This window comes from Plasmodium chabaudi, assembly GCF_900002335.3.
Source record: "Plasmodium chabaudi chabaudi strain AS genome assembly, chromosome: 2".
Classification (NCBI taxonomy): domain Eukaryota; phylum Apicomplexa; class Aconoidasida; order Haemosporida; family Plasmodiidae; genus Plasmodium; species Plasmodium chabaudi.
In genome coordinates this window covers 17,360-40,491 of record NC_030102.2, presented here as the reverse complement: position 1 = coordinate 40,491, position 23,132 = coordinate 17,360, and the positions used below count along the sequence as shown (strand labels likewise).

Below are 23,132 nucleotides of genomic sequence, written 5' to 3'. Positions count from 1 at the left end.
ATCAATTAAATATTAATAAACTAATGAATGCGTTATTATTTTTTTAATTATTATATATTAGTAGTTCTTTTATTATACTCTATTAACAGCAAAAAAATATATATTATAGAATAATGATACTCATATTATTATAATAATTATATTTATAATTATATTAACAAAATAAATACAAGAAATAAAAAATGTATATTAATCGTTATAAAAATAGATAAAAAAAATAATAAATATATTATTTTTTTTCTATATGCATTTATTTTCATATAAAAAATTATATGCCGCAAAAAAATGTTTGTTGTATCGCTGAAAAAAACAACGGGCCGCAATTAATAATGTATCCATATCCATATATTATTATAAATAAAAACTAAGATAAAAATCTGATATATATAATAACTAAATAAAATAAAAAAATAGTATTTCGCAAAAACATATATCATTTGAAATATTTAACTATAAAAAATATATATTTTTAATATTTTTAACTAAAAAGTATTTTATGCAAATTTGGATACAAGTACATTTTTAATCGAATTTATATTAAAAATAAATTTTAGTAATATGACTTATGACCCTATATATGTAATAACAAAATATATAGAGTTCAAACAAATTAATTAATATATGTTTTTTATAAAATCCGGTATCCATATATAATAATTATATGACGTTATTGTTCATATCATCCAATATTTCTTTTTTAGTCCTTGATAAAATAGGCTTTAAGCTTATATGCATTAATAGTATAAAATTATTATAATTTAAATGTCTATTTTTTTAATAAAAAATTTATTAAGAAGAAATATATTTGAAACATTATTGAATATACTTATATATGTTCATTTTAACTGTTTTAAATGTAATATATATATCAACCACAAATCTTATATATTGATGGATGATAATCTGATATTATATCTTTATGACAAATAAATAAAAGTATGCAAAATATTTTTATTAATACAAATTAAAATTTTAACAATATAAAATAATGAAATAAAAAAGATGGTATTTTTATGAAAATGAAATAATTTCTTATGATATAATTTTTTTATTAATATATATATTTTTAGACATTATAAAAAATGCATTCATAAATTTTTATTGCGTTATAAATAATGTCGCTTTGTCGAATCGGGATTTATATTGAGGTATTTGCGATTTATAATTGCATATTAAAATATATAAAAATTAGTTTAATTAATATTATAAAATATGGGCATTAGTCCGCCCATTTTATAGTGTCGGCAAATTACTAAAAATGAACCTGATTATAATTTTATAGCGTCATATATAAAATGCTTATTACTGTTTTATTGGGGAAACTACAATTTAAATTAAAAAAATGGAGCGTACAAATAAGAAGTTTTGTTAAATAAAAATATTCATGAAATGAACATATTATGATATATATAATTCAATATAACCCTGAACCCTGAAAAAAGTTATAAACTTAGCTGATGGAAACAGAAAGACACAAATAATTATAAAATCATATGATAGGAACAAAGACCTAAAACCGGTTATAAATTCAGTTGATAGAAAAAAAGATCCATTATTAAATATATACAAACTTATGCAGGTCGATCCTATGTCATTTATTAATTTATTTTTTTTGTTAATTTTTTTTGTTAATTTTTTTTGTTAATTTTTTTTGTCTATAAAAGAAAAGACGATTTTTTGGGATGATAAATTTAATTAACTTATATTTGAAGTAAAATTTAAAGAATACTAAATGGTAAATTTGTCTATTAATATAAGAAGTATTGTATATATATGATCAGGTCAAGAGTTTGTTTCTTATTTTATAGTAAAACATAAAATAAATTTTCTATGTGATGGAATTTTTTATGATAACTGAATTATAATATTTCTTCGTCTTTAATTATAATTTATAAATGCCAAAATATTGTATTGTTTAACTATTAAAAGTATTGTAATACGTGTTTAATGAATACGACAAAATAAAGCGTTTGGTTATTAAGCGTATTTGACTTTCTGGTTTCATGTAATAATAAATTGGTAACTTGTTACGAATGATTGGTTTCATATGTATTATTCGGTGTGATTTATACAAGGTATACTTGAAAATATGAATATGTTATATGATTTTAATAGAAATAATACATTTGATGTATATATTCAAAAATAAATTATATAAATAAATGATTACACACCAATCTGTGAAAAAAAAACATTTTTACAAAAAGGTGGTAAATAAAATATAGAATATTATTAAATATTAAAGATTTTTGCAATTGTATATCTATATATATGATGATAGCAGTTATTATATATTTATATGGTGATATGTGCATGTAAAGTTGTACATTAATTTATTGATATTTTAAATGTTAAAAATAATTTTGTTATATTAAATATAGTGGTTTAAACAAACAAAAAATATTCAGAACAAATCGTACATTTTTATTATTCAGAACCAATACGTACATTTTTTTTATTCAGAATAAATGCGTACATTTTTTTTATTCAGAACAAATGCGTACACTTTTATTATTCAAAACAAATACGTACATTTTTATTATTTAGAACAAATTGTTATATATATTTAAAATAAATTATATTATTTATTGTTGCTATTTAAATTAAAGTAAAAATAAAACATTAAATTTTATTAACATATAATTGCAGGATCATAATTTTGTGTATGCCTTAAAATATCGGCAACATATTTTTTTATTATAATATACTTTTATACATATTAAATAATTTGCTTATTAAATTAAAATTAAACAATTTGTATAATAATATATTGCTAATGATTTAATATTAAATAATAGCATTATTGTTTTACAACAATAATAGATAAAAAGGAAACCGAAAATGAATAAAACATATATATACTATTTAAAGTGTACTCCTTCGAGGAAACACTTTTTATTAATAAGAAAATGAATAAAAAGATATTTAGTTTAGCTTGTATCGTCTTGTATTCCCTTTTGGCTATATCAATACATTGCTCGGAACAGAAAGTAAGTTGCCAAACAAAATATAAACTAATATATGGAAAATTATATAATAGTGGATATTTACATGCTGTGACGTATATATTGTATATTTATTCCTTTGCATTATCGATATAAGGCATCTAGCGTAAGGGTTTTTTTTCGTTCTATCAAAAAACCAAACAAAAGTAAGGGAAAAAATGGTATAGAATCTAAATGTGAAACTCAATTAAATAATAACAATAATAACAGTCCTAAAAATGAAGACAAAAAAATAAAAAATAGAAAACTAGTCGTCTATTACGATGAAAAAACGAACCTTTGGGGGTATGGTTGTTGTGGTTTGTGGTATCTATTTGATTGATATTATTATACCTCCCATTTCTATATTTATTTGTTAATATTTTAAGTTTATGGATGATTATACAAATGTTAAAATAAATACAATTTATAATAAACAAATTGTTAATAGAAGACTCGTATATTTATTTTCATGAAAAATACTTTGACGTATTTACATTATTGTATATAATTTGCGAAAGAATATTCCGAAAATAATTAATAATTAAATAAGATTGATTCGTTTGTTATGATCATAGTATTCATTATTTGTATGTGTATACTTTTTATATTATATATGCATGTTTATAAAATACATAATTGTGTATTTTTAATTTGTAGTTTGCCTTACGACTTATTTTTATATTAGTTTTATATTAAATGTAGCTTTAAACACGCAAAAATTGAGCATGACACTGTGTATTTGTTTTATTAATGTATTTTTGGGTATCATTGTTTGTAAACACCAACTTAGCATATTTCTCTCTTTTTGTAATACTATATAATAATTAACTTTTATAAATATCAATTTGCAACATTTAAGAACTCATTAATTAAAATATAAAAATATATCCTGTAGATTGAAGAATAATAAAAAAGCGTGAATGTATAGAAAACATTATTATATTTTATATGTGCACTTAGACAAATATTTTATGGTTATTCATAAATCTTTATTGCTTATATAAAAATTATTAAAAAATATATACAAGATTACCAGAACGAATGTTTTAAAAAATAGCGATGATGACACTGATCACTATATGAAGAATAATATTTCCATTTAGACAGAACACATTCGATATTTTATACAGGTATAATTATTATGTGAATATGCCTGCAATATAGTAACATTAGGAAATAATTACAGTATAAATATCGTTTTTTTGAAAACTAGAAAGGTAAAGACAAATTTAAAGATGTACTACAAATATTCAAATGGAACATATGCTTTATGGATCTTCCAAAAAAGAAAATTTTTTTATTAAATAAAAAATAAGTATATATATGTGTGGATTGTGTTAAATTAGCATAATAATTTAGTTTTAGACTTTATTTAAATGAATATTATGTTTATAACTCATATAAGAACATATTGCCCTCTCTTTAAGTTTGTACATATATGCCTATATGTTTTTTTATTTCTCTAAAACCCATAAATTTTCTTTAAAATAAAGTTTCTAAATTCATCATTTTATATTTAGTACTCATGAAACTTATTATTTCGCTTTTCATAGTCACGCAAATACAAAAAAGCATACGTAGTTACCATTTCAAAAAGAATATTTATCTTTACAATATAAACTACATGCAAGTTATATGCAAATCAAACACTATTTAAAAACCAAATTGAAGTCCTGTAACAATAATTTAAAACTATCATAACCCACGAAAATAAGTTTAATTTATTAATATAATCATCAAATTTTAAAAAATGTCACTTGGAAATATGCTTATTCTTGTTGAAACATTTCTCTTAGTTTGACAAAATTGAACATTTTGGTGGCTTTAGCACTTCTAGCAGGTCTTGATAAAATCCAAGCAACGTTTGCATCGACCTGAGAAAAAAAATAAAAAGATTAATAAACATGTAAAATCTCCATTTTTATTGTGAATGAATAGATACATTGGAAATATGCATATTTATATAGGAAGTATATATTTTTGATAACGATGAAATAAAATTATGTTACAAAAATTTTTATATTGCTTACAGAGCTGATATGGGTAACTTTAATACCCTTTGGTTCCTTTTTAATGAAAAATGCCATTAAGTTAATATACATTTTGTATAATTGTCCTTTTCTAATATCTTCTTGAGAATCAACATCAGGACAGAATCCGTTTATACTTTCTAAGATAGGATTTTCATATGTGCTATTAGTATAATAACCATCATGATCATTCATATTTGATGAAGCCATGAGTATTGCAGTTTCGTTTTCTGATAACTATAAATTAATAAAAAGTATATTTTCATGAATTATGATATAATAGTATGAAAAGAAGTGAATCTATAGGGATGAAGGAAAAGAAAAATCCTTACCTCAACTTTGGTGGCTAATGCATGAAAATATCTTTGCCATCCTCTTAACATACTTTTGTAACGTTGTTGTATAATTACTAAATTTTCATTATATATTTGAGGATGGTGTCCTAAAAAAATAATAATTTTGTATGCATGCAAATTAAGACATGAGTAAATTTAACAAAATGAAAGATATTAAATAGAAAATTGAGACTATAATAACAAAACAAGAAATATATCATAAAATTTTATAGCCACATTAAATAAATTAATTAATTATATACCGTCTATAAATTTGTCATCGATGTAGGCTGCGCCTTTGGGCTCCCATATCAAGTCTATTACATTATCATACTAATAATAACAAAAAATCATATTTATATATTAACAATTATATTTTTTAATTTTAAAATAATTTTATGAATAAAAAATATTGCTTGTTAATTCATACACAATTGGGGTTAGGGATTGTAAATTCAAGCAATCCAACTTCAGCACCGTTGACATCCTTTACATATAGAGTTACATCATCTACCGTATCATATACAGTGTATTCATCTGTGCGTTTGGCAAGGTCTTTTGCAATATTTAAAGCATCGGCCATAATGGTTGCTGCGTGCTCAGCTTCTTGAGAATTGGCATGTAAGTGTTGTTCTGTTTCTTCAGGATTAGCAGATAATACTTTTGTGCTTGTTCCATTTGAACTACAAATATAAAGGCAATATATTTTTTAATTTTATTTGCATTTTCAATTTAAAAATATATATATTGATAAGAATCTGTTTTTATTTTTCAATTGTTATACATATCCGCATTAATACAAATATATATAATATTCTCATAATAAACAATATACATATTTATATTCGACATATATATATTATATATATATGTTGCAGTTATTTTCTTACGAATTGGCGCTTGGATCTTGTTCGCTTGCAAATGCTATATTTTGCATATATCCTGCGACACTTAAAAGTGCCAAAGCAATCTTAATATATCCTTTATTCATTTTGGGACTTAATAAGTAAAATATTAATATATTTTTTAGAAGTTGAAAATTAACTAATATAAAGAATGTATAAGTATGCTAAATCGAAGCAAACGATTTTCTAAAAAATTCTAAAATTTAATATTTATTTAAAAAAATATATATTTTTTTTAAATTTATTTATTTCATGTATTTATCAAATTTTAAAATATAATTATTTTTTAAAATATTTTTATACTATTAAATACAACATAATATATAGCTTATTGGTGGTCTTGTATTCTCTATGTTATATGTATGGTCTCTTTAAATATTAGCTATTAATTATTTTATTATTGAAATATATATAATCATATTGCAATTATATTTCGAATTATATATGCAAAACATAATATATTATATACATAAAAATTAAAGTAAACGTTTTTTTTTAAAAAATGTATAAATGTATTTTTTTTTTATTAAACCATTGCATGTAAATGAACAATAATTATTGCAACTTTAATAAATATTATATAAAAATATTATATTTCTCAAAAAATAGTTTTAATTATATATAACATTATTAATATGATGCATTATAGGTATCCATACTTTTTATTTTTATAGTTAATAACTTAAAAATCAAATTAAAATACATTCAATTGGGTATTATATGCGGAATTTATACATGTATAGAAAAAACGCATATTATATGACATCAGCATTTATTTAGCTAATAGAAAGTTGATAATATAAATATGAAGGTAGGATAATATATAAAAAATATACATTGTTTTAATATAATACTATGATTGATCTAATATACGCAAACAGTTATATTAATGGATAAATAGCCATGCCAGGAATACAAATTGTAATAATTATTATATAAAATGGTTGTTTTGTTGTTTCTTTCCATTTGTTTTGAGTATAAAGAATACTTTTATAATTTTAAATACTAAAAGAGTTTATTTTAAGATGGTATTACATTATATTTATACACATTCTCCACTGTTACAACAATTATTCATAACGTTTCATAACAATAACTTGATAAAATTTATATTATGAGAATCAAACATTCTGTGCCTTTTTTATCATTTTTAATATAAATTTTACTAAATAATACTTTAACAAAATTGGTAATTTTATAAAAATTATTTATTGGTAGCAATATTGATGCCCATGTTTTTTTATAAATGAATACAAATTATCCATTTCCTTTTAATAATAAAACAAATGTATATATATTTAAAAAATACAAATAAATAAAATATAAAAATAAAATAACGAAACATAATGTTGTAAAATCAAGAAATATATGCATATTCATACATAAAATTCATTTATTTTTTTTATTTTAATATTCTTGATACCGAGATGTTCATGTATTATGGGTCAAGGTTATGTCTTATGGGTTATTGTTTCGTTTACTGAATCTTCGTTTTGAGGTAAGGCTCGGGGTATATTGTAATTTATTTTTTTATAATTTGATAATATTTGGCTTGTAAATGTTGATTAAACATATACACCATCCCCCTATGTTTAATCTCGAGATTATGTCTAAATATGTGCCCTCAAAGGGGCATAGCCATTAATATGAAAGGGGTCGCATAGCAAATATTTCCATCAAGTATAATATTATAATTGAGTGTTAATATTGATTTAATATGATTAAAATAAAATGTCTATATTGCATATATTAATATAGATACTGGATTTATATGAAGCCGTATTATGTTATATAATATTTTTTTATTATATAAAACGTGTTGATCTGCGGCTATATTGAATTATGTATAACGTAGTATGCTTCTTTATTTGATGGAAATGCTATTTAATGAAACTTATCATTTGTGTCACCATTACTTTAATTTAAATTATATTACGCCAACTGAGATGCAATCATAGCATTATATATGAGGTTGGGTATTAATTATAATAAAATTCATTTTGAATATTCCTCTGCATTACAATATATATTCAGATTAACATATGTGTCTTTAACACTAATTAAACAAACTGCTATTATATAATAATAAAACATAGATGCATGGAATATCGATCGAGAATAGACAATATAGCATTGTCTATAAAATATTATTGTACTTCTAACGTTTTTCGTATACATAAAAGTTGCACTATATATAAATATTTTTTGAAGTTTTAATTGTAGTTACTATTCTCTGTTTGTATTTTTTTACATTTGTATTAAAATTAATTAGTATTAATTGAATTTGTTTTATACGCTTTAATTTATTTATTATAAGGCATAATAATAGATTAATCACTATTCATTTTTTAATTTATAGTTTTGAGGTATAAATATATTATATTTAAAGTAGTTAATACAATTTCATATTATATTTTGTTATAATAATTATAAATAATATGATAGATAGATTATCTTTATTATATGCCTATATATATAATAGAATACTCTACTAATGTTAATATTGAAATATTTTTTTATTGTGAAAACATCATATAATTAAATATTAATTTTATCGAAAAGGTACATAATAATTAATTTTGTTTGAACTAATAACATTTTTATTAAGTTATTATATATATACAAACTTGTAAATTTATATTTAAAATATATTGTTATTACGAAATAATATATATGCTATAAAATGTTATACTTTAAAACAATAAAACAAGGAAAATTACTAATTGATTTAAAGTATTCCTCTTGAGTGCATTACTTACCTCATAGTAATATGCATTGGTGCGCCATTAGTGATAACAACCACAATATTGATTAATACATGATTAAATACGAATGAACATATTATGTTTATTTGGTACGCTATATGGGTATAAATTCATTATATATATTCTTAAACGGATGATAAAATTCAAATTGTATGCATACAAGATCATATGAATATTATAACATTTATTTAAGTAAGCTTTAATGTGGCAATACTAGAATCAACATTTTCAAGATAACATAAATTTTATTAATAATCCTATATTTTGCCCTAAGAATGCAACTATTTTATTATAGAAATAAATAAAGTTTTATTAAAAAATATACAATACAAATGTTTAGGTTATAAGTATAAATGTGTATTTAAAATGATAATCCATGTTATATTGCTTCTCAAATTGGTTAATTATTCTAGCCAAAGTATTAATACAATTTTAAAATTTAAAGTTAATATATTTAAATTAAATTGCACGAGCACAATTATATTTATTGGATTTAATGCTTGAAAAATATTTCTTAATCATTTATATATTAAATAGATAATAAGAATGAAAAGAATAATGTACATTTTATATATACTAACTATGATTCTAAAACTAATTTACACCCATGATTTATTTTAATTGCAATAACTCAAATAGCCTAATTATTATGTTATGTGTTTTTAATTTAAAAAAATACATAAGTTATGCACAAAAACTACTCATTATTATATTTATATATAAAGAAATGTTAGCACATAAGCAAATTTATTACATATTCTAAAGTGAATTATTAATTAAGATAATTAAACGTATTATATTATTTATTTAGAAAAAATAATAATATTAAATTTAAACACAAATTGTGTTTATATTTATTAGAAATATATAAAAAGTTGTAATATTTCACGTTGAACAATAACATATATCAATACATGACATTCAAATAATGAGATACAAATACATTTTTAACAATTATAGTAATAATGCATTTCTAATTCTTTATATATTTATAATAATATAAAATTGGTGATGTTTTTACTATAAATCAAGAAAGTGCATAGTTCTCTAATGTAAGAACGTATAATAATTAGAAAATGTGTTTTATTTAAACTTATTGAAATGTTACACAAAATAATACAATGAAGCTATTCCAAATATTATTAAGAATAGCGATATTTCGCATATATAAAAATGGTTCGAACAAATCACAAAATAAGAATGCTTATCTCAATTGCAAAAAAAGTTAATATAAGTTTTATTTCATTATATTATTTTAAAATTAATATTATTATTGAGAATAACACTAATATTGCATTTAATTACTGACAATCTTATATAGAAAGACATATAATTGTATAAATTATGTTGATATAGTATATAAGTTTTATATAAAAATAATATGATGTCAATCTACAGTTTAAAAACAAAATTCCGTTACAATGAACCACGAAATACTGGTAAATAACCTTATTTTAAAATAAAACACATATATCCTTTATTTTATTGTGTTTAATTTATACTCAAATCATATTAAATTTTATTTGAATAAAATTTGAATTAATGTATATTTTTATAAATATTTCTTAGTGTGGTTTACTTATTGAAGCTGATGGTTATTTTAATGGTAAAGATGTCGATGCGCAGAGAATCAACGACGAACCAACCATCAAAGGATATTGTAGTAACGATGGTTGTAAAACAAATGAAGCTTATATTAATGCTTTGGCCGCATATATATTTATGCTATTCAAGAGGTCAATACAAAAGGATGAGTATAGTGAGTATGATGAATGTTTTTTGATGTGGCTAAGTGATAAATTGTTTAAGATACACAAAGAAGCCAAAAATATTCAAAGAGGATATATGGATGCTACTACTTTAAATCAGGCTTATAAAGAGTATTTAGAGAAACATAAACAAAGATTAGATTATTGGAATATTTTAAATATGCAGCAGGGTTTGAAAGAAGCGAATCTTAAGTATATGAGCGAATTTTATAAGTTACTTAATCACATATGTAAAATAATTACATATGATGAAACAAAGGACGCCAAAAGTAGGGAATTTTCTATAAATTCTATCGGTTGTAGTCGTCAATATAAAACCCTTTATAATAACATTTCTAAATGCCAATCATATCTTGATTTATTGAATAAATTAAAAGGTATATATGATGATTTTAGTTCTGCTATTATGAGAAATAGATCAAACAATAATTTAGCAACTAAACTTAAAAAACTTACAAAACCAGATGGAAAAGAGATGGACGCAGTGAGAGGTTTTAAAACATATAACTTCAGTAATTCAAAATGTAAATTCCCCCCCCCCAAAAAAAAAATAGTCTCATCAAAAAAAGCGGAACCACCAGGACCTCAAACATCAAGTCAAGCATCGGGCTCTGAAAATCAAGGGAGTATGGATAGAAGTACAGAAAGAGTGCAAAAAAATGGAAGCGATATATCAAAAGGTACAGATGCTGGAACAGGAGGTGGGAACGGAGCTTCAGGTGGTGGGGCGAGAAGTGCAGTTGGCGGAAAAGGAGACCCAGGTGATAATAAATTAAATACACATAGTGGAAAAGGAGATAATGGACCAGGTGGTGTAGGAGATAGTGGGCCGACTAAAACACAAAGTGATCAAGGAGGATTATCTGGCGGATCAGGAAGTTCAAGTAAAGTACAAGTAGGCACAAATAATGCACAAGGAAAATTAAATGGTGGAACAGGAGATAAAAGTGCCAATCAACACGGTACAGGTAGTGGAGAAGTAAGTTTAAATGGTGGGGGAGGTGTCGGACCAGGAGGGCCAGGGAGTGGGACAGATAGTCAAGTAGGAGGTGCAGGTGGGGTAATAAGTAACGGGCAAGGTAGTCAAGTAAACACAGGCGGTGCGAAAGGTGATCAAGGAATTGCAAATGGAGGAACAGGCGACCCAAGCACCAATAAAGGAGTTTCAAATAGTGTACCAGGTAGTGGGAATGATAGTCAAACAGGAGGTACAAGTGGCCAAGGGAATCCAGTTAGCCAAGTAGATACAGGTGGTGGAGCAAGTGGTGGACAAGATAGTCATCCGGGTACAGTTGATGGAGCAGATAGTGGAACAAGTGTTGATGCAGGATCTCCAGGGATTGTAGCAGGAGGTACAGGTAGTGAAGGACTTCCAGGTGTCGGATCAGGTGGTATAGGTAATGCAGCAGGTGATCAAGGAAAATCATCTGGTGGATCGAGAGGTTCAGGCAGTGTACAAGGAGCTACAAAAAATGGAACAGGAGGCGCACTTGACGGAAAAGGAGATACAGATGGTGGAGCAGGAACTCCAATTAGTGGGCCGGATGGTGGACAAGGCAATGGTGTTAATGGACCTGGAGGTACATGTGATTTACAAGATGATCATAGAAGCCAAGATGGATCAGTTGGTGATCGACGAAGTCCAGGTGGTCAAATATCTAATGATACCCAAGGAGGTGCAAATACAAGTCAACAAGGTACAAGTGGTGGATCAGGTAGTGGCACAGGTAATCAAGGAGGAGATACAGGTGACGATAAAGGAAGCCAAGATGGATTAGGTTCAGAAAGTAGGTCAGGTAATGAACAAAATCCCACGGATATTGACACAAGAGAAAAAGGACCTAAAAATACATCAGGGACATCTTTTGATTTTAAACCATACATTTTTAGTATCCCATTAAAAGGCGTGGACCAATTAAATAAGGCTATCAACTTTTATAATGCAAATAAGGAAAAAATTAAAGAGGCCATTGATACTATTAAGAATTTATATAACACATCTGTGTCTAATATACAAAACAGTTTCAATATATCTATTGATTTTTTTATTGACATTATTGATAATATAAATATCGATTCTAATCAACTAGAAAAGCCTCCTGATTCAGGTGATAATAAATCTGGATCAGACGGAACAGGGGATGAGCCACCTGCACCTGATGACCCATCACAACCCCAAAAAGGTTCAGATAAACAAGATTCACAAACTACACAAACTACAGACAATTCTAAGGAACAAACTCAAGAGCAGAAACAGTCTCTGGGCACGTCTGGAAACCAAGCTTCTGATCGAACCGATCAAGAAGGATCTAAAAAATCAGAGCCAGCTCCAGTGATTAAACAAGAGCATCCAGGAATCGAATTAAAAGGAAATGGAATAACAGAAATAGGTGATATATATATATTAAAAGAATACAAAAAAATTGTAATTTCAATTATAGTTATTCTAATACCCATTACTTTAACTATTCTGTACAAGGTAAATAAAAGAAAATTATGATGTGTATTATTTTTAAAATATTTCCTGATAAAACACTATATATTTTTCATAATTTTATGTTAGTATTTATCATTTGGACGAAGAAATGAATTGAAGAAAAAAAATAACATGAAAAAGGTTATAAATATGGTTGTTGCAAATAAAACGACAAAGACAGTTATAAACTCAAATGATGGAAAAAAACAAATAAAAATAATTATAAAATCATCTAGTCAAAAAAAACAGACTAAAAAATTTATAAATTTTGTTTATGGGGAAAAATCCCCATCATTAAATATATACCAACTTATGCAAGCTGATCCTGTACCATTTATTAATTTATTTTTTTTGTTGATTTTTTTTGTTTATAAAAGAAAGCGCGATTTCATAGAATGATAAATTTAATTAACTTATATTTTAAATCGAATTAAAAAATGTATAAAATTAAAGAATACTAAATAGTAAATTTGTCCATTAATATACTTAATTTTTATAAATGGGGACCAGGTCAAGGCCCCCTTTACATTTTACAATAAAACATAAAATAAATTTCTATATGATGAAATTCTCTATTATAACTGAATTATAATATTTCTTTATCGTTAATTATTATTTATAAAAATCAAAATATTGTGTTATTTAAATAGAAAAAATGTCTTAGCATTTGTTAAATGAATATAATGAAATCACATCAAGTAATAGTTATAAGAAATTCAAAATTGATAAAAAAAATAAATAGATTATATAGAAATGTAATTAAGAGGTCGATACTGTTGGTAGCAAGTTGTTTTATGGCAATACCAGCAGGAGGACAGTTAGTACTATTACTACTTATACCGAATACGGTTTCCATAGTATATAACTGCCAGAAATTCGTAAATTGTCCTTTAAATCATTTAATTTTGATAAAGCACAATATAACTATTCTTTATTATTATGTTTTATTATACTTATTTAAATGATTAAAAATGATATATTTAATATATGGCATAAAAGTTACAATTTTTACATTTTATAGAATAATGAAATTTGATTTAATAGTTTGTTTTATTATTATATATTTTTAATTTAATATACAATCACGTTATATACATAATTGATCTTTGTTTAGTGCTTGTCAAAAAATCGTTTATCCTTATTTCCATCCATGCATATTACATATTAATCGATTTTTAATTTACTCATTTTTAGTTAATATTTATAATAATTTTAAATAAACCCGATTTAAGCACACTTATTAATAAAATTATAAACTATATTGACGATTCATATTTAAGTTTAGAGTTTTGTTTTGGGTCAGGGTTCTGTACTATGGGTTATAGTTTGGTTTTATGGAATTTATGTTTTGGGTTAAGAATATACTTTTATTAATTTGATAATATTTTTGTCTGTAAATTCTGATTAAATACATATACCATTTCCGTATCTTTAATCTCAAGATGATGTCTAAATATGCAACCAAAAAAGGGGGATAATCATTAATATGAAAGAATCGCATAAAATATTTACCATAAAGTATAATATCTATAATTGAGTGTTAATATAGATTTAATATGATTAAGTAAAATGCCTATATTGCATATATTAATATAGAAATTGGGCATATACGGATGAAGCCGTATTATTTATATAATAATTGCCTATTATATAAATCTTGTTAATCAGGGACTATGTTGAATCATGAATAACACAAAATGCTTCCTTATTTGATGAAAATTTTACTTAGTAAAACTTATAATTCGTGTCATTATTATTTTGACTTAAATGGCAACACCCCAACCAAACTAAATAGCAATCTTATATATGAAGCTATATTATATTATCAGGTTCATTTGGAATATGTATCTACATTATAATATACCTTCATGTTAATGACCATATTTCAAATATATAATAGATAAGCATAAAATATCGATCGAGATTCGACAATACAACGATATCTATAAAAGATGTTTTATGCATCTAACATTTTTAATAACACAATAAAAATTGAACTACATATACAATATTTTAAGTTTTATAATTTTGAGGCATAAATAAATTAAATTTTAAAATGGTTAAAAGATAAAATATAAATATATTAATAAATTTTATAACATATTTTGTTCTAATAATTTTAAATAATATTAAAATTGTTATTTATTGTAAAAATTTCATATAATTAAATACTAGTATTAATTTTATCGAAAACGCACATAATAATAATTTTTTTTAACTAATAATATATATATTAGGATATCATGTATATACAAACTCTCAATTTTATAATTTAAATATATTGTTATTATGAAATAATATATATGCTCTAATATGTTGTACTTTAAAACAATGAATCAAGGAAAATTAGTAATTGGTCTAAAGTATTCCTTTTAGTGCATTCATTATCTCATTGTAGCATACAATGGTATATCAGAAAGAATAATAACAGTAATCATAATGAATTATGTTATTAGATATAAACAAGTATATTGTGTTTATTTGATACGCTATATGGATATAAATTCATTATATATATTCTTAAATATATGACAAGATTATAATTGTACGTACAAAAGATCGTATGAAATATTATAGTTTTAGCTAAGTATACTTTTAATGTACTAATATAAGAATTAACGATACCAAGCAAACTAATAATAATTCCATATTATTCATTAAAAATAATATTTTTACATTATAAACGAACTAATATGATATTAAAAAATATTCAATACGTAATATATTTTGAGTTATAAATATAAATGTATACTTAAAATGGTAACTCATATTACTTCGCAAATTAATTCATTATTCTAAAAAAAGTACGAATACAATTCTAAAATTAAAAATTAATATATTTAAATTACATTTATTTGATTTAATATTTAAAATATATTTCTTGGTCATTTATATATTAAATAGGTCATAAGGATGAAAATATAATATGCATTTTATATATACTAACTATTACCCAAAACGAATCAATTTCCATGATCTATTTTAATTGTAATAGGTTGATTAACCTAATTTTCATATTATGGTTTTTAAATTTTAAAAATTAAATAAAATATGCACCCAAAACTATTGATTAATTCTATTTAAATATAAGGAAATTCTAGGAAATACCTAAGGTTATTGTACATTTTAAAATGAGCTTATAATATATATATTGCTTAAATATAAATGCACCAAATATATCATTTAATTAGAAAACATAATATTGATTTGTTTATTAAATATTATAATTTAAACAAAAAAATGTCTTTTCATTTATTGGAAATCATATTAAAGATCAATATGCCACGAGGAATAGTAACTTATATAAGTGCATTAAGGGTGTCTAATGATGAGACACAAACGCGTTTTGAACAATTCGGGTAGCAATTTATGTTTGGTTCTTTAAATATTTATAGTAATACAATTTTTTAAATTAATTTATTATAAAAACGAAAAAATACATTTTTATTTTCTATGTGAAAACGTATAACAATTAGGAGATATACTTTATTTAAACTATTACAAGATTATAAAAATTGTTTAGTAGTCTAACCTGATTATTGACAATAATATTATATATTTGTTTATTTATTCCATTATATGGTTAACATGTTTGAACGTATTACATATTATGGGAATTTAGCTAAATAGCCATATATGAAATTTAATATTTCCTTTTAACCGCATTTATTATTATTTTATATTAATTTGATTGTTAAAAATAGTAAGTATATGCTTAATCAAATATATATTTACAAGTAACACATATTTGTTTAGGTGTAATATTTATAGGTTTTATATAAAATTAATCTAGTGACAATCCTAATATTTATAATTAAATTCCATTATAATGTCTGAGGAATTGGTATATACATTTTTTAAATAAAATATGCTCTTCACATGTGATTCATATGTTGAATTGCTTATAAATTACATTAATTTTCATTTTAATAACATTTATTTTAATACATTTTTTTTAATTCTTAAAATGTATTCGTAGTGTGACGCAATTAATGCGATTGATCAAAATGTTGTAGTCGATTCAAAATCTCAAAAGTATAAGTTTGAAAATCAAATATATGGAGCATTTTGTCCTAATAAAAACTGTGATACTGATGAAAAAACTCTTGGATCGGCTTTTATGTCACTGCTAAAACTTTTTAAGAGCATTGATGAGAATAAATTAGAGAGTGATAAACTTTCTCAATACGCTATTTTATGGTTTAATTCTAAAGTTAAGGTAAATGAGGTTTTCGAACCTGTAACAAAGAATATTTATAACATCCTTAATGAACATAACTTGCTTAGTGAATACCGTGAGTATACAGATAAAAACGAAGATGTAATGAAAATTTATTATGTATTTTTGAAGAATCTTTATGAGTTCCTTAAAGGAATATGTGATACAATTAATAAATGTAAAGGCTCTTCAACCTCCAATGAATGTCAAGAGAGTGGTAAAAAATGTGTTGAGTTGTATAATACATGTCTTATTCAATTTCCCTGGAAAGAGATTTGTAATCCATATTGTAGTGTATTGTCAAATTTAAAAAATGATTATGATAAACTTAGAAAAAAATATGTGAAACTTCCAGAATTGAAACTGAAAGAAGGATTATTAGAATGTAATGCGGAGTGTTCTAAAAAAAATATACAGTATAAAGACATTGTTGATGCACAGAATAATTCGAGTGGTGGTTCAAAAATTGTTACGCCCGCCGTAGTTAGTTTACCAAGTCCACCAGTAACCCCCGCAAGTATAAATAATGGGAATAAACTACCCTACATCGCAGTCCCATTAATTTTAATACCCATTATTTTAGGAATTTCATATAAGGTAAGTATTACAATTCAAAAATATAAATTTAAAATATACATTACAACATATTTTTTGAGTGCATAAAAAGACAAATAATTATATATTTTTATTTTTATGTTAGTATTTAACACCCGTATGGCGAAAAAAGACGAAAAGAAAAGCCATGAAAAAGATTATAAATTTGAGTGATCAAAAGAAAGCCTAAAATGGCGTTACAAATGTATTCATCGAAAAGAACCAATCGGAATAATTATAAATTGGTTTGATGAAAAATGGGGTTATTAAATATATACAAACACATACAGGATAATCCTGTACCATTTATTTTTTTATTAAGGCGAAAAGCGAGATACAGCATTAAGAAATTTATCAAGCTTTAGGGTTTTGGTTTTTCATTATTCGGTTAGACTTATTACAAAATATAATAGGAAACAATTTAGGAAAATCGGACTGTATGCTTGTAGAAGAAAGGCTCTTAATGCATTTATTATGTAATAATAGTAATAATATCAGTATGTATTTGCTCTTCCCCATGTTTATAAATAGAAAAGAAAGCATGCTCATTTACATAAAAATGTAATTGTAATTAAATATATATTTATATAATTTTTTTTATTATATTAACTTTTTAAAACTTTGAGGATGTAAAAAAAATATATTATCATTATTATAAAGTAAGGGTTCAGGTTTAAAGGTGCAATTTGTGAAACTCGCAGTTGGGTCAGAGTTCTGTATATGGGATATATGTTTTGGGTTATGATTATATTTTTATTAAATTGTTTATAGTTTGATCATATTTATTTGTCTATAAATGTTGATTAAATATATGTACCATCTCTGTATGTTTAATCCCAAAATGAAATCCAAATATGCAGCCCCAAATGACCGTATCCATTAATATGAAAGGGGTCACATAGCATATATTTCCATAAAGTATAATATATGTATAGCTTTAGATTATAATAAAATTCATTTTGAATATACATATTAATATTAATACGTGTGTTTAAAGATTAATTAAATATATTACAAAATATAATAAATATTCATAAAATATAGATGCATGAAATATCGATCGAGATTCGACAATACAACATTACCTATAAAAGATGTTTTATGCATCTACCATTTTTAATAACACAATAAAAATTGAACAATATATACAATATTTAAAATTTTATAGTTTTGAGGCATAAATAAATTCAATTTTAAAATGGTTAAAAGATAAAATATAAGTATATTAATAAATTTCCATATCATATTTTGTTCTAATAATTATAACTAATATTAAAATATTTTTTATTATAAAAATTTCATATAATTAAATATAATATTAATTTTATCGAAAAAGCACATAATAATAAAATTTTTTTAACTAATAATATATATTAGGATATTACATATGCAAATTCTCAATTTTGGAATTTAAATATATTGTTATTACGAAATAATATATTTGTAATTTATAATATTGTTGTTCTATAAATGGTGATTAAATATATGCTCCATCTCGTATGTTTAATCTTGAGATTATTCCTAAATATGCACCCCCCAAAGGGGGATGGCCATTAATATGAAAGGGTGTACTGAACATATTTTCATAAGCCATAATACTATATCTAATTCGTTCGTATATATTAAATTTGGCAATACTATAACTTCACATGTTACATTTTATTGGTAATTTTTGGATAACGATATATAAGAATCCTTATTATTTATTATATAAGTCTTGTTAATCAGGGGTGATATTGAATCATGAATAGCACATTATGTTTCTTTATTTGATGAAACATATTAGCAAATTTTATTATTTGTATCATATTTATTTTAATTTCAATTATAAAGTTCCCAAGCAAAACTGTAACAACAAAACTGAACAGGCATCTATAGATTATAATAAAAACCATTTTGAATATTCCTCTATATTACAATATATATTCAGATTAATATATGTGTTTGTAACATTAATTAAACAAACTACTAATATATAATAATAAAATATAGATTCATAAACAATCGATCGAGGTTCGATAATACAGCGTTATCTATAAAAGGCATATTATGCATCTAACATTTTTAATAACACAATAAAAATTGACCTATATATACAATATTTTAAGTTTATAATTTTGAGGTATAAATAAATTATATTTTAAAATGGTTAAAAGATAAAATATAAGTATATTAAAAAAATTTATATCACATTTTGCTCTAGTAATTATAAATAATATTATAGATGGAATAGCATTATTATTATAGGCTTATAGATATAATATAATAAAATATATTACTAATAAATAATATTGAAATATTGATTTATTGTGAAAACTTCATATAATTAAATATTAATATTAATTTTGTCGAAAAGGAATATAATAATTAAATTTCTTTGAGCTAATAATATTTATATTAGGTTATTATATATGCACAACCTTTAAAATAATTTAAATATATTGTTATTACGAAATAATATATATTCTAAAATGTCCACATTAAATCAATAAAATACGGAAATATTATACATTGATTTAAAGTGCTCCTATTAAGTGCATTAGTTGTATCACTGTAGTATACAATGCTATAGCCCAAACAACAATAACAATATTAGATTAATATATTATGTTTATTTGATACACAATATAGATATAAATTTATTATATATATTCTTAAAGGTATGATGAAATTAAAATTGTATGCATAAAACATCAAATGAAATATTACAATTTTGATTAAGTATTTTTTTTAATGTGTTAATATTAGAATTAACGATACCAATAAAAATAACAATAATTCTCCTAAAAAGTATAGTTTTTATATCTAAAACTAAATATTTTTTATTATAAAATATACAATCATAATATATGTTTAGGTTCTAATAAAATTGGGGTTATAAAATGTAAATTATGTTGCACTGCTCCAAAATTAATTGATCATTCCAACCAAAGAGTACAATTATAAATTAAACAAACAATCGGTTTAAAATAGCTTATATGAAAACATTTTTATTAAACTCATTTTGATAACATAAATCCGCGTTTATTATATATTTACATATCACATAGTTAATAAGAAAGAAAAATGTGATATATACTAATTATTATTCTAAAACAATATTATATAAAGTGACATATTTAAGCTTATAATTAGCTCAATAAATATGGCTCATTGTTAATTGTTGTGTTAAATCATAGAAAGATGGTCAAAATATATTATAAAAGAACCCATAGAGTATTTCCTAAATTGGTGTACATAGGAATAAAAGCCAAGTTATTGGATTTATTAAAATGGATCACGAATTTATATATATTTATGTATATGTAATTAGAAATGGAAAAATGCAACTTAATTTGAAAATACAATAATTTTAGAAAAAACTGCATTATATATTATAAGAAGCAAGTACATAAAAATGAAATTTATCATATTAAATAACGATTTATATACTTTTAAGGATTGTAGTAATAACAGCATTTTTTGGACAAAATGCATCATATATACATATGGCAAAAGTATATTAAGCAACCCCTACTTAAGGTAATTTAGCTAATTGCCATAAGCATAATATGTTTAACGAAATATAATTGCTATGTAAAGAGATTAGTAGATACAATAAATATTTTATGCAATATATATAAATAGTATCGTTCAGCATAATCTCCAAATTATAACAAAACTTCATTATAATGGCTTATGGAGTGGTATATATACTTTTTCTTATATTATTTGGATGTTGCATTGCATATAAATTATATTAATTTTCATTTCAGTAACATTTATACTAATACATATTTTATTAATTTTTATAATATTTTCATAGTGTAACGCAATTAAAGCGATCGAGAAACTTATTACTGTGAAGGAGGAAGATTCACGAGTATATTTTACCCCTAACCATGCATTGAAGGCTTATTGTAATGTTAAGGAGGATGGGATAGGAGTATGTTTTAGTTATGCCGAAATGGTTAGTTCTGCTGTTTTATTTTTTCTAAAATGGTTAGAAACTAGTTATGATTACGGAGATTATTTAAAAAATGATAAACTTGCCGAATACGCTATTTTATGGTTAAGTTATAAACTAAATAAATACCCACAAAATAAAATAACCACATTAAATGATTTTTATACTAAACATATAGAAAAAAATGAGTATTATAATGTGGAAATAACTAAATCTAGTAAGACTTATAAGGATATTATATATAGAAAACATGATTTGATGAATATTGGTATTAAAGAAATATCTCAATTTTATGATGCATTTAAATCATTATGTGACATGTATAATGAACTTGATGAAGAAAATCAAGACTGTGAAAATTATTTCAGAAAAGCTAACAAACTTGTTGCAAATTTTGAAAAACTTAATGGAAATTCTGATATTAATGAAAACAGTTCGTATAGAAAAATATTGTACACTTTATCAACTGATTATGATGATTTTAAAAATTATTTTGTTGAAAAATGTAGTGGTTATACCGATCTTCCAACTCTTTCAAAGATAAAAACTCTACAATTTTCGTCGATAACAAGTAAATTAATTCCAGTTTTATTGGCATTTGCAATACCAATTTTCTTGGGAATTGCTTATAAGGTAAATAATAAGGAATTTATAAATATAATATTAAAAATGATTTTCATTAAATATATGCAAACTTTAACAAACATCATATGCTTCTTAACATTTTATATTAGTATTCATTATTAGGATTCGATAAACGACTTCATATACAATATTTAAGAGAAAAACGAAAAAAAATAAAGAGGAAAGAGTATAATTATATATTATTCGAAGAGAGTGATTATTCCAGGAATAGTAATAATTATTGATGTATGTTAAGGCTGACTATTTGGAAATAAATAATTTTTGACCATAATTTTGGAACATAATTTTGGGGTTTATAAGAATTTTTAAATAATATAATCAATAAAATATTTATGTATATTTATTGTATGTTTGCATATTTTTATGTTGTGGATCAGGGTTGAGGTTGTGTTTATGGAACCCATATATGGATTAGGATTATATACCGCATTGCATTAAAATCTGCGTAATTTGATAATATA

The 23,132-nt window shown here is 23.3% G+C and overlaps 5 protein-coding genes across 5 annotated transcripts; 4 read left to right on the top strand and 1 right to left on the bottom strand.

The window, feature by feature from the left end:
* Positions 1-2,909: 2,909 nt before the first annotated feature.
* Positions 2,910-3,327, top strand: PCHAS_0200045 (fam-c protein; the record flags this gene model as incomplete). The annotated part of the gene is made up of 2 exons (XM_016797408.1): positions 2,910-2,990; positions 3,103-3,327. The coding sequence occupies 2 exons, from the start codon at positions 2,910-2,912 to the stop codon at positions 3,325-3,327; spliced, it is 306 nt and encodes a 101-aa protein (XP_016652951.1).
* A 1,429-nt stretch (positions 3,328-4,756) lies between these two features.
* Positions 4,757-6,343, bottom strand: PCHAS_0200041 (fam-a protein; the record flags this gene model as incomplete). Its single annotated transcript, XM_016797419.1, has 6 exons — positions 4,757-4,861; positions 5,018-5,254; positions 5,350-5,459; positions 5,616-5,685; positions 5,783-6,035; positions 6,243-6,343. 6 exons carry the CDS (start codon positions 6,341-6,343, stop codon positions 4,757-4,759), a joined length of 876 nt encoding a protein of 291 aa, XP_016652952.1.
* A 4,100-nt stretch (positions 6,344-10,443) lies between these two features.
* On the top strand, positions 10,444-13,666 carry PCHAS_0200035 (CIR protein; the record flags this gene model as incomplete). Its single annotated transcript, XM_016800197.1, has 3 exons — positions 10,444-10,461; positions 10,592-13,270; positions 13,355-13,666. The coding sequence occupies 3 exons, from the start codon at positions 10,444-10,446 to the stop codon at positions 13,664-13,666; spliced, it is 3,009 nt and encodes a 1,002-aa protein (XP_016652945.1).
* Positions 13,667-17,096: 3,430 nt separating this feature from the next.
* Positions 17,097-18,270, top strand: PCHAS_0200031 (CIR protein; the record flags this gene model as incomplete). The annotated part of the gene is made up of 3 exons (XM_016800200.1): positions 17,097-17,111; positions 17,247-18,083; positions 18,187-18,270. 3 exons carry the CDS (start codon positions 17,097-17,099, stop codon positions 18,268-18,270), a joined length of 936 nt encoding a protein of 311 aa, XP_016652946.1.
* A 3,481-nt stretch (positions 18,271-21,751) lies between these two features.
* Positions 21,752-22,895, top strand: PCHAS_0200025 (CIR protein; the record flags this gene model as incomplete). Its single annotated transcript, XM_016800114.1, has 3 exons — positions 21,752-21,766; positions 21,886-22,659; positions 22,761-22,895. The coding sequence occupies 3 exons, from the start codon at positions 21,752-21,754 to the stop codon at positions 22,893-22,895; spliced, it is 924 nt and encodes a 307-aa protein (XP_016652932.1).
* Between the last annotated feature and the right edge of the window lie 237 nt (positions 22,896-23,132).